The 13,170-nt window shown below is 42.3% G+C and overlaps 1 protein-coding gene across 1 annotated transcript in view; it reads right to left on the bottom strand.

The window, feature by feature from the left end:
* Positions 1–6,749: 6,749 nt before the first annotated feature.
* Positions 6,750–13,170, bottom strand: part of LDLRAD2 (low density lipoprotein receptor class A domain containing 2) — a 165,723-nt gene continuing 159,302 nt past the window's right edge. Inside the window, exons 4-5 of the mRNA XM_069240024.1 lie at positions 11,580–11,732; positions 6,750–8,838 (exon numbers count right to left, since the gene is read on the bottom strand). Coding sequence (XP_069096125.1) covers positions 8,552–8,838; positions 11,580–11,732 — 440 coding nt within the window. The 3' untranslated portion in view covers positions 6,750–8,551. The remainder of the gene's footprint in view (positions 8,839–11,579; positions 11,733–13,170) is intronic.

Genomic DNA, 13,170 nt, shown 5'->3' with positions numbered 1-13,170 from the left:
GAAATCAAGTACTTAAATGTGAATGAGTGCAGAGTATGTTTGGGGTGGTAAAATGAGGGAGATGTGAGGAAGTCCATTCAGGGGAGAGTGAAAAGAGGGTGATGCAGAGGAAAGAGAGGAGGTTGGAAATTTGCAGATGAATGAAATATACAGAAAAAAGGGGCATATATATCTAGCATAAAGCACACATAACTGAAGGCCATACTTCCACCGGCCTCAATAATATTTAATTCATAGTTTCACAGTTTCAGAATTTAAACATTTCCAATGTTAATTATATACAAGAAATCATTGTTGTTACCCATTTGTCTTAAACAGCTTACAACCATTGACAAAGCCAATAGTACTGACAGGTTTTAGGTGTATGTCAGTTGTCTTATATTTCTGGATGCAATAACATCTCAGAGAGAAAACAAAATACAGGTCCGATGGCACACTATGGAAATCACAGAAATGTATTTAGCATGTTCCCTTTTAGAGAGCCCCCACTTTTTTCATCCCACTTAAAGACCTTTCTGCACTTATTTCTGTGTGACTGATTGCAGCCAGCAGCTGTGGGTGCTTCCTGATGCCTGGTTAGAACATTTTCTTCCAATGTTGATGCCTCATGCAGTGCAAGACACTGCACAAGCACACACACATTAAAGAGTTAAAGTGGTCACGCTGTACAATTTGCACATTAAAGTAACTGTTGAAAATATTAATGCAATAAGATATGGGACAGTTTTTAATGGGTTTAATATTTCAAGACTATACGTTTGCACTGCTTTATGAACCTTGCTGTCTCACTAAATACATTTGCCATCAAATTCACCATTTTGTCAATCTTTTTTCATTTTATTCTTGGAAAAAGGACCCACATTGGACCCGACGTTTGTCCATTAAGCTTGCTTGCTTCACTCATTACATAAGTCATACCCAACTTTTACGCCCCACCACTTTCAAATGTCACCAGGTGCTACTGCAAGTGAGCACTCTTCCTGTGCTCCACGCAGTAGCTGCCTGCACTCTTCACTGGCAACACCGCTGCTGTGTCTCAGCTGCACAGATTGTGCTTAAGATGGAATATCACAACTACCTTGCTGTGCTGCAAGACAATGATCTTTAGAACCACTGAGAGAAGTCATCATTTGATGGAATTCCAGCAACTGAAAAAGTACCTTACGGATTTGGATCCATGAGCCTGTCTCTTAGATGCAGTCTCATTATCTGTACTGGCTTCAGAACTCTGCTCAGTTATTTGAGTGAAGGCCTTGGCAGCAGTTATCTAACAAGACACCATTTCTGCTTCCTATCCATAGTTTTTTTAATTCAGATAGTATGTGCTAAGTAGAATGCAGAGGCATTGATTAAAATGTTAAAGCTCCCAGAATGCTCTGAATGTGATAGGAGCAGAAATTGAGAAAGCAATGCAATGCTGAGAATGTGGTACAAAAGTAATTGAGACAGACAGAAAATTGATTTAATTTTAAGTAAATGAAAGTTCTTGGCTGCCGAGTGAGGCAACTTCACCAATGTTTAACACCCAAAGTAACCTACAAGAGGAAATAAATAAAAAAAATACTTACATTTCAACACACATTAAGGCAAGCTAAAATTCAATTACAATAATGATATTCCATTTTACCTTCCCTGGGGGGGCTGCTTACGGGGACATTGGCTGAATGCCACCCCCCAGGGATGGAGAAATGCTGTAAATTAATTATTTTCCCCTGGAAATGTGACTCCAGTGTCAGGAAACCACCACCCAAAGCAAATCTTTCCTGGTGTCCAGTAGTAGATCACTGTCTGGGGATTGTGGTGTTGCAGGGATCTTTCTTAGAAGGGGACCACTGGAAAGAGGAGGTTCTCCCTCTTTCCAACAGAGTCCCTCATCTGGGTTTATACGTCCAGAGTTGCACAAAACCCCTAGGATCTAGCATACATAAAGAACAAATGTTGGCAAAGCCAGTAGGTCTTGTGTTGGCTGCTAGCCTTCTGCTTTGTAATGCTTGCTTTGTTTTGTCATGTTATTTGCAAAACATTATTGTTAGGGAAGCTGCTAGACTCTCGTCAGTCTAGAAAAACCATTGGCAAAAAAGCAAAACTTCTTGTTTGGTCTCAAAAAGCACATTCTGCTACAGTAGTCCTTGGCACTCAAGGGTACAATTTTGTGGACAGAATGCTACCACTCACAGTGAAGTTAGCCAATGACTGAAGTGGGCTGACCCATTGGCCTATGCTATATGCTGTAGTGGGTGGAAGAAAAATGTGAATGACACAACAGACTAATGGATGACGATGGATGGCTGAATGCGCTTGTAAGTAAGTATATCGTACACATCATTTTAGTGAAATCAACAGGCGTTGGACAACACCAGATGTAATCAGTGAAACAGGGAGATCCATTGGCCCATGCTGTATGCTGTAGTGGGTAAATAAAAAACGTAAATGACACAACAACAGATCAATGGATGAGTAGGGATGGTTGAAAGCCCCTATTAGTAAGTATATTATACATATAAGTTGAATAAAATAAAAAATTATTGCCTAATGACAGACCTGAAAATGGCTGCCACCATTTTGCGTTCTATGGCAGATGGTGGGCGATCATGGACTCAGTGAACCTGATCATGCTCCTCCCCACCCACCCAAATGTAAGGGTGGGGGCGAACTATCTAAAAAAACGAATCTCTGGTGCTTAGGAGGGATTTCAGCTCAGGGATCACAGCCTCACTATGATCCCTGAGCCAGACTTCTTGCTAGAGGTGCACCATGTGAAAGGGAGACTCTTCCCATCCTCATAGTGCCCCTATTAATACATTTTTCACCCCTGGGTGGCACCAGGCCCCGGGGTGCAAGCAAGGAATCACCCTTTTCCCTTCCTTGGGGGACCAATCCATGCCCCCAACAAGGAAAGGAAAATGCTGTTAATTGCTTATGCATTGTGTCTAGGGAGTCACCCCGCCGCAAAATAGATCCCTCAGTGCCTAGTACTGATTGGTGGATTCCCTCTTGAAGACTGCAGAGCAGGGATGCATTTGTGTGAGGCACAGCTGGAAAGGACAGACCCTCCCCTTTCCATCCAGCAGTATCTCTCCCGTATTTGTGGGTGCCCATGTGGAGAGAAGAAATGCTATTGAATGTGCACCACTCTGCTCACCTGCTGAAGGCAGCCTTGTCATCTAGTGGATCAATGCTGAGTGGTGGTCCCAACTCAATGCGCAGATTATTCAGTTTAGTTTGAAGAGTATTCAACACAAGTAATTCACCTGCTCAAGCAGCAATTATATTCATCCTTTATTTTGTCTTCTTGCGCAAAATCCTGCTAAGAAATAAGATACAATTTTGCTAGGCATCTTGTAAAATTTGAAAGTAACGCAAATTTAGCTATTTTGGATATTGCCCTCTCATGTATATATTAAGTTAGAGATTGGGAGTGAGGCCGGCAATCCAGTCCTAGTGTAACAGTCTTCCTCCATGCGGTTGACAATATCTTGGCCAATAAAAGGTTAGCCTTTGGCTTTTTACACTAGCTTCTCTCCGTCAAATCCAAGTTCTATGCCATAAAGTATTACACACCTATAAAAATATAGTTTAAAGTAAAGACTCACACTCCTGTAACTGTTTTCTTTTCAAATTGCTACTTTATTTCTTAAATAAATGTGTTGTTTGTGAGTTGGTCTATTGTGATTAAACATTTTCTTCAGGGCAGTGGCCAACTTCCATTTTAGACTGTATACAATATTGCAGACAATCATTGTGGGATTTACAAGAGGCTAATACAGACAACCTGGCTGCTCTGTCACAAACAATCTGATATTGGTTTATCTTTCCTAAATTGTATAGCAACAACTATATGGCCAAAGTCATTTTCTACATTTCAACTTTTTCGTATAGTGATATGAGGTGCTAAATTCCACTTGTACCAAATTAGACACAATCAAGATAAACTCTTTCTATTATTATTGTTATGTTAGTAGTACCCTCTGGAGAGTGTTCTACAACAGTAGCAAATTTTAAATAACATCTTGCCAACATATTGTATTGAAAATAGCGGCTACCATAACATCATAAAGATAATGAAGATTAGTACAGACTTACTATAATACGAATAGTAAATCTATACTTTCCCATATACGGTTGCCTTCAAAATATTATGGCAGATGCTATTATGGACATGATATTTGTTAGACTTGGTATCCTTGGATTAGTCTCCCCTAACTTTTTGTCTCTGTTTCCCAGGTTATTGATGTGTGCTGGACTCTGTTTTTGCTGTTTTTGTTACTCTGGGCACTTTACCACTGCTATCCAGTGCTAAAGTGCCAGTGCTCCTATGTAAAATGTATGTGTAACTTGATTTCCATGCTTGGCATATTTGATCTACTGGTAAGTCCCTAGTACAGTGCACTAGCGGTGCCCAGGGCCTGTAAATCAAATGCTACTAGTGGGCCAGCACCACTGGTTGTGCCACCCACCTTAGTAGCCCTATAAACATGGCTCAGACCTGCCACTGCAGTGTCTGTGTGTGCAGATTTTAACTGCCAATTCGACTTGGTAAGTGTACCCACTTGCCAGGCCTAAACCTTCCCTTTTCTTACATGTAAGACACCCCTAAGGTAGGCCCTAGGTAGCCCCATGGGCAGGGTGCAGTGTATGTTTAAGGTCGGACATATACTAATGTGTTTTATATGTCCTGACAGTGAAATACTGCCAAATTTGTTTTTCACTGTTACAAGGCCTATCTCTCCCATAGGTTAACATGGGGGCTGTCTTTAAAAATGATTAAAGCGTAGAATCCCTTTGGGAGCATATAGACATGTGGAGTTTGGGGTCTCTGAACTCACAATTTAAAAATACATCTTTTAGTAAAGTTGGTTTTGACATTGTGTGTTTGAAAATGCCACTTTTAGAAAGTGGCCATTTTCTTGCTTAAACCATTCTGTGACTCTGCCTGTTTGTGGATTCCCTATCTGGGTCAGTTTGACAGTTGGGCTGTTTGCACCTCTCTCTAGACAGTGACACAAAGGGAGCTGGGGTGTAGCCTGCATATCCTGATGAGCCATCTGTGCTAGGAGGGAGGGGAGGAGTGGTCACTTCCACCTGAAAGGGCTGTGCCTGCCCTCACACAATGCAGTCTCCAACCCCCTGGTGTGTGTCTGGGGCCTGGCCTGGGCAAGGCAGGATTTCACAAACAAAAGAGACTTTCCTTTGAAGTAAGCCTATTTCAAAGGCCAAAATGGGTATGAGAAGAGCACTCAAAACCACAGACTTTAGATCACTTCTGGAAATCAAGAGGAACCTCTGCCTGGAGAAGAGCTGAAGAGCTGATGAGAAGTGCTGCCCTGCCTGTGACTGTGCTTTGCGGAGCCATCCTGCAATTGCTGCTTCTGCCTGTGCAATGGGACAAAGACTGGACTTTGTTGTTCATTCCTGCCTGTGAAGAAATCTCCAAGGGCTTATCCTGAGCTTGCCTCCTGTTATTGAAGTCTCAGGGCCATTAAAGATTTCTCCTGCCAGCACCTAGACTCTCTGCTGAGAGTCCTGCCCTGCCAAGTGGTGCCCTATCCAGTTCCTGGGGCTTTGGAAGGTGAAGCTGGCAGACCAAGACTGAAAATCCACGCACAGACCGCCGTGCGGGGAAAATATCTACGCACCTTCCGAGGCACGGCTAAAAAACTACGTGCTGCCGGCTTCATGGCAGAAAGAGATGCTGCACCCGCATCGCGGCTGGCAGATTGACGCACGCAGCTGGAGAAATGACATGTAATACCCGCTGACGGAGGCTGATAACCTCGCAAGCCACATAGCACGGTTTTGTTGATACCGTCCAGCGGGATTTTTGACGCAAACCTTGTTGGGCGCGGAAAACCGATGCAAAGCCTGCCCGGACCCGAGTGCTTCTCCGGATCGACACATCGCTCTCCTGCGGAGAGGAAAAACGAAGCACGTCAACCTGACCGGAGGAGGAGAACGATGCACGATCTCGCTTGCTGGTAAGAAATCGACACATCGCTAGACTTTTTCCGATGCACACTTGCACGTGCGTGTTATTTTGATGCTCCCCAGGTACTTTTCAAAGCTAACAGTGTTTTTACTGTTTTCTCAAGGATTTAAGACTCTTTTGCTTTTAAAATGAATAACTTGACTTGTGTATGTTGGATTTTTGTTGTTTGGTCTTGTTTTGTTTTAGATAAATATTTCCTATTTTTCTAAACCTGTGTTGTGTCATTTTGTGGTGTTTTCACTGAGTTACTGTGTGTGTTGGTGGAAATATGGAAATACTTTACACTTAGACTCTGAAGTTAAGCCTGCCTGCTTGTGCCAAGCTACGAAGAGGGTGACCGGGATTTAACTGAGAGTGATTCTCCTTTACCCGGACTATAGTGAGGATCCTTGCTTGCACAGGGCGTAACCTGACTGCCAACCAAAGACCCCATTTCTAACAGTATTACGACAGGATAATACCTTGGCTTGATTAAGAGTTTGGAAGAGGGATTACCCTGTCACAAATGTGACAGATATCCCGTCTGCTGTATTACAAGTTCAATAGACTAAAATGGAATTGTAATACAGAGAATGGAATATCTGTCACCTTTGTGATGGAGTAACCCCCTCCGCCAAACTCTAAATCAGGCCCTTTGTTACTTGATAATATGAAATGCATGCACTTTGGAGAATATCTAGTAGAAAGTGACATTAAAATTCCATGTCAATGCATTGTGTCAAAGCACTGTTGTTGAAGTTTAACCCATTGTGTACAGAACGGATGAACATGAAATATTTATTGGGACAATGAAAAGGTGGAAAGAGCGTACAATACTCACTTTAACAGGCCTTCCTGCATTGACCTATGTACATTGGTCAAGTGACTAATCAAAGCCATTTAGTGTGCAAAGGTATCTTGACTGTCACGAGCTAACACAATTTCTATCTCTGGGGCGTTAAATAGTCAGTTGCGTCATACCAGAGTACAATCATTTTTAGAAGCAGGGTTCTTCCTGAAGCTTTGAATTGTCGTTAAACAGAAAACCTTTTTCAGATGGCTAACTATTCCAAACTGAGAGGTACATCCTTCAATTCAGAAGGAAGTTCGTCACCTCACAACACTTGTGTCTTTCTCATCAGCTGCCCCTTGTCCGAGAGTATTAAATGCTCTGGGCATGTTGAAATACATGGACAGAAAGTGAGTAATTGTTGCTTTCTTTCTAGTATATGTGGTTGCAACCAAGAGTAAATAATGTCCCTACAGATATGTGGTGGCATATGGAGGACAGAAGCTTCTGCATGTTGAGACAACACAGAGCAGATAGAAACAAGTACAGGACAGTGGTGTCTTTATGTGGCCAATTTGAAGAAATAAACTGAGGTAAAAAACTGTGACCACTTAATTCTGTTGATTTCAGTTGGATCCGAATGGCATGGGATTGGATTTTTATATCTTTGACACCCCAGTCCATTGAGATTATGGTGTGTCTTAGTATTAACAGCTGCCTGGTGTTCATGTTCAGATACATGCGTTACTTGGATACAGATTGGCGTAATCTATCTCTGACAACTTTTATTTTTGCCCCAACCCGAGGATAGATTGAAAAACATGCCACACCTAGGACATTTTCAATGTTTATAGGTAATTTAACTATGAAAGCAAAATAAAATACAGTGTTTAGTCTTGTGTTTTACCACGTGCTATCTGCTCATCAGCAGGTGTAAAAATCCAGCCAATGTCAGTGAAACAATAGCATGTCCAAAATAAATAATACATGTACCGGGAGGGGATTGTCGTAAGTGTGAGGTATTGATGGCGGTCTTTCTCTTGTTGTGATTCTTGTTTTTATGTAGTGCCATTGTCTTGAATCACATTGCTAAATTAAGCGCTCATCAGAGGCAGTCGTCAATATTTGTTCAATATGTTGTTTTGTACCTCCAGCTGAACAACAGACTGTGATGTGTTGAACCACATAGGAGCCTTCTGAGTGACATTGCTTATGAAAATGTCAAAGTTGACCTCTGACACACCTCATGGTCATTAAATACAATCCAGTTGTGCTTGTCTCATCCTTTATTATGCACTTGGACAAGCAGACTTTCTATGACTTCCTACTGTTGTGGAGCCCAGTTTCTTTATGACTGAGGACAATGTGTACTTGTCATTCATACCTTGTCCAACAATAGCAGTGAATCCCCGATGAATGTCCTTATCCGCAGCCATTCTTCAGGGTCTGAGATAACTTCTGTCGTACATCATTACATACCAAGTTAAAAAGATCCATATAATGCTTGTTTCATTTTGAGCAATCTGAAAAGTATTACCCATTAATTGATTATTATTTTATAGGAATAGATGCAGACACTAAAGTAATGGTTTGGACTGCCCTGTATGCCATAACCTGCAGTGATTAAAAGAGGGTGTAATATCAGGTACGGTTTAAGGATTAAATGTGGACATGTTTTTGGCTGTGGTCACATCTTGAGAGTTCAACGCGGATGTGGAAGGATTGGTTGACATTATGGTGCTGGATGGTATCAGAAATGGAAGATTAAATTCTTGTTCCTCCTCCCCCCACTATAATTAGGAGGGTGATCTTATTTCTGAGTGTGGCAAAGTTGATGTCTCTGGAACGCTGGCTGTGTCCTGTGGGGTCACTTTTCCGGGCCGACTCTTGTCTTTCCATCCACAGCTGCGGGTGCAGAGGTGGCAAGAGGCACAGAAGGAGTTGCAACAAGGGATGGTGCGGCAAGCACTGACTCTCCAGATGAACCATCCTGGCGACCAGCAGCACCAGAAAAGAAGGGCCATACTCACGATTAAGCCCAGGATAATGTACAAAGCCAAGAGGGATGTGTAGGTTGTCTTATCTGTGAAGACATCAGAAAGGGAGAAAGTATTAATTATAGAGTGAAGACTCCCCCCGCTACCACGTTGAGAAAAAGTAATATGTCTCCTATCAACCGAATCTTTATTTCGGTAAAGGCAATATATCTTAAGAGAACATCGGCGTTCACAGCACATGTAATGTTTCTGGTTTCCAGGTACTGCACAGGAAGAAGCTTTGTGAGCAAACAAATATAGAGCAACCACACTTCTGAATTAAAATCACTGTATTCAGCAGAAAGACAACCTAGAAGAGATGGGAATTTAATAGACATTGAACTAGATTTAGGAGAGGAAGTAATAAGGCATTGGAAATAGTAAAGTAGATGCACATTAGGTTTTGGGGTGGATTCAATAAGCGCATGTAATTGTGATGTTAATCTGAAAAAAGCATAGTGGATGAGGAATTGTCAGTATCTATGATGGAAAGAGGTGAGGCTGAGATTTTGGACGAAATGGGAAATACCTACAGGATGGTATCAATGTTTTTATTTAGGAGAGACAGAGTAATTTGATAGGATGAAGGTATGTGCCCTAGTAACATATAGTGAGAACATGAATATGTAAGTAATGAATGGGTATGTGGTAAAGTCACTTGTTTGGGAGGGATGTCATGTATGACTAAAAAGACCACTGTAAGTGAATGTAGAGTAAAGCCAAGGGGCTTGGAGGCAAAACGAGATGGAATACAGCTGGGGGGATCAAGCTGGGGGATAGATGCCATGGAATAGAGGTATGATTCTTGGAAGAATTAAATGAGTGGTATAGGATGAGTGAATGAGTTAAAGCCTTTATACAGGTATGAAAGAAGAATAGGAAAGATTAAATGCTTAGGTAGATATTTATTAGTTTGACATGGCGCTGTGATGGACAGCCCAGAGTTGAAGATCAACACAACACATGACTGGACCCACGGAACAAGCATATAGAATGGTACAGAGGCCTGGGTCTGAGAAGGTGTAAAGAGAATGTAGCTGCACGCATAACAGAGGTATGGAAATAAAGAATGTAAAAGCACTAGTGGTCTAGCAGTGGCACCTTGGACCGGATGACATAGTCGTATATTCTGGGGCATAAGGTGTCTGATTAAGGACTGGTCAAGAATGGATGGCTGGAACTAAGCTAAGCTCTTGGAGAGTCGAACAAGTTGAAAGTGGGATCTTTTGAAGAGTCTGAGCAAGACAGACTAAGTAGGTCATGGTTCTTGGAGTGATAAGCAGACGTAGAACAGAAACATGAGTTTTGAAGTCAGTGAAAACGTTAAAATTGGGTGAAAAGATGTATTTGTAGCTGAGCTCTTTCTGAGAGTTTACTGAAAGAAATAGACAGGAGAGTTTCTTCCAAGGAGGTGCAGTGTAGGAGCTGCCGTCTGTGTTGTTCTTCTTTGGTGACGAGTAGTGCTGCCCTAGTAGTAAATCTATTGCTATGAAGATACCTTTAGTAGTAATGCTAAAATATGGAAACATTTTCTTCCAAAGCTAGATTGGAATTATACTCTGGTGATACATCTAAATATTTCCTGAAAAGGATAAGTTTGTGATTAAAGAATAAATCATGTGACACTACTTGCACATCCTTACTGAATATGCAATATACACTAAGGGCCTGATCACGACCTTGGCGGAAGGGATTACTCTGTCCCAAATGTGATGGATATCACGCCCGCCGTATTACAAGTTCCATTATATCCTATGAAACTTATAACACAGTAGATTGTAACACAGCGGACTGGATATCCGTCACATTTGGGACGGAGTAATCCCCTCCATCATGGTCGTAATCAGGCCCTATATCTTTTGGGTGTTCTACAACAGCATTGAAGTTTAAATATTGAACTGCACTTGTACGGTCTCCACAATACTGACAACCAACATATCATGGAAGGTAGATGTAGAGTTAAGAATACCAATTCGATGCTCCCCTGTCTATACCTCCCTTGAAGACATGTCGGTAGTCAACATTGTGGATTTGATGTGTGCAAGTTTGTATTCTTGACCTCAGTATTGACATACAACTCATTTTTCATTGCTCTATTTTTGAAGGGACAGGGAGGCCCCTCCATAAGAGCGGAGAAGCATTGCTCCGCCAAACAAATGCCCCCAGAATGGAAAAATAAAATGGTAATAAACTTTCTTTATTACCATTTTATTTTTTAGCACCCCATCCTGAACCAAGTGTCAGGGCAGGACAATTGCTGCCGAGTGGCAGCAGGGAGCTCTGCACTTGTTTAAAGTGTGCATGCCCCTTTGGCCAGCCGTCTTGCGATGGCCTGCCTGACATGCGCACTTTAAACTTCTCTAACCCAGCTGTCTTAATACAGCTGGGTTAGAAAAAGCCCAGGCCTCCAGCGATTTGTGAGTGCTGAGAGACACTCTTACCAATCCTGATGCTGCTTTCATGCTGGTTTCCAGTGTGAAAGCAGCATCAGGATCAGCTTGTGCAGTTTCCTGGGTCCCGTTGGGTGTCAGAGCCAGGCGAGACAATGAGAGGAGAAAAGATCATCCTCAGGTAAGTGCCTTTTAAAAAATAAATTAATATTGTACCCCGTCCCGCCCCCATTGTAAATACGAGCCAGCCGCCACTGGCTTGGAGACCAGCTTTAAGTGTGCATTTAGGGTAATATTAAAATATGTAGGGTCATACATGAAAGGCAGAGATAAAATGAGTATGTGTTCAACATGATCCCATGGGTCAACTGACAAAATGGAGGAAATAGTTAACATACCAGTCCCTGATCCTTGCTGTATGATGGTGTCTGGAGAAAAAGGCTGTAGATTCCCTGTTGTAGCATGGTGCAGGCTGGTGGAAGGTACCACTCGAGCAATGGTGCGTGCGGTTGTACTGGCACTGTGTCCAGGTGGTGATGGCGATGACAGACCTGGAAGAGGAAGTGTTGAAAAGTCGAATTTTTAGCTCAGATCATTAGAAACTTCCTTCTCAGCACATTTCCACAGCCTCTGCGTAATTTTCTCTTCCATTACCACACTGTCCTTCCAAAATGATATCTTCCTTTCCTTAATCAGAATGATTTCTGTACTCTGATTACTTGCTTAGCTAATGCTCCATTAATTTTAATTGCACCATATGCATGCATGCAATGTAAAACATACTTATCATCCTTGCGCATGGTCACATGCCTCTCTGCTGAGACTCTTGTTGTAACATGGGCTTTACTGGGAAACTATGGCTCATTATAAAGCCCATGGCTGGCTCCACTCTCATCTCCTCATCTGCTATTATTAAAGCTAAAGACCAAACACTTCTTACTCAAGTATTGGTTCTCTAATGCCTTCTGCGCTCTTATCTGAGTCTCTTCTTCAAATGAACAAATGCTGGTGGTCAGCAATCCTTGTAGTAAAGCCCACTGAGATTACCAAGCGTAGCATAAGTTATTGCTGCAGGCATTGAGCATGCTGGATACCTGGCAGCATCAGTAAAATGCACTGTGGGGGTCAGAATTGGTAGTAGCTTGCCTGAGATGTGGCTTTCAGTTGAGTTCCAAGGTAAACATTTTCATTTATTAGAGTACCTAGGTTCTTGCTGCCTGAGTACCAGTGGTATCACCATATATCAGAACATCTGCCTTCTGGCCATTTAACTCAAGGAAATTCGGATGCATCCTATAGTCGAATGTCAATCAGACATGCTTTGAAGGCAGCTGCAATAGTCAGGTTTGCGGGGTCTCTTCTTGCTAACATATGAGCGTTGCCTCACTCAAGGTAAGGTGCCCACCCTGTGTGTTGTCCATGTTTGTGAGTAATTGAAGACTGTAGTTCTTACGGTACCTCTAGGGCCCACCCTCTGCTGATATGACGAAGGAGCAATTTGGTTAAGTTTGCAGATCAAGTATTCCATGTTTCAGCACCTGTAGTCTGTGCTTTGAGTGGGATGGAAAAAGTGGAGCGAGGGCTTTAAATAGTGCTTGGCCTAAGGCGTGTATTTTGAAACTTCTAGAAGGGGTGTGGTCTTTGTAAAGGCAGAGTTTTAATATATGTGAAGTACAATACTTCACTTGACACATTCGTAAATAATGTCTTACCAGCGATTTGTCCTTGTGTCCTAAAGGGGCTTTTAATGACACTGTGCTGCAGGTGTGGTGTGTGACAGGTAGGCAGGTACAGTTAATTGTTTTCTTCAACCGGTGAAGGACATAATAAAGGGCCTAATGTATCATGTGTTTTTAGGTCTTGCCTACCAGACAGCACAACCCGCCTGGTTGCAAAAGACCTATTGCGAGCTTACCGAGAAATTTCAGTTGATTACAGTCCACCCGCTGCTCACCACTGATTAGCTTTATTGTCATCCTGAATTGCTTG

Source organism: Pleurodeles waltl, chromosome 6, assembly GCF_031143425.1.
Source record: "Pleurodeles waltl isolate 20211129_DDA chromosome 6, aPleWal1.hap1.20221129, whole genome shotgun sequence".
Taxonomy (NCBI): Eukaryota; Metazoa; Chordata; class Amphibia; order Caudata; family Salamandridae; genus Pleurodeles; species Pleurodeles waltl.
This window is presented reverse-complemented; position numbering and strand designations above follow the sequence as displayed.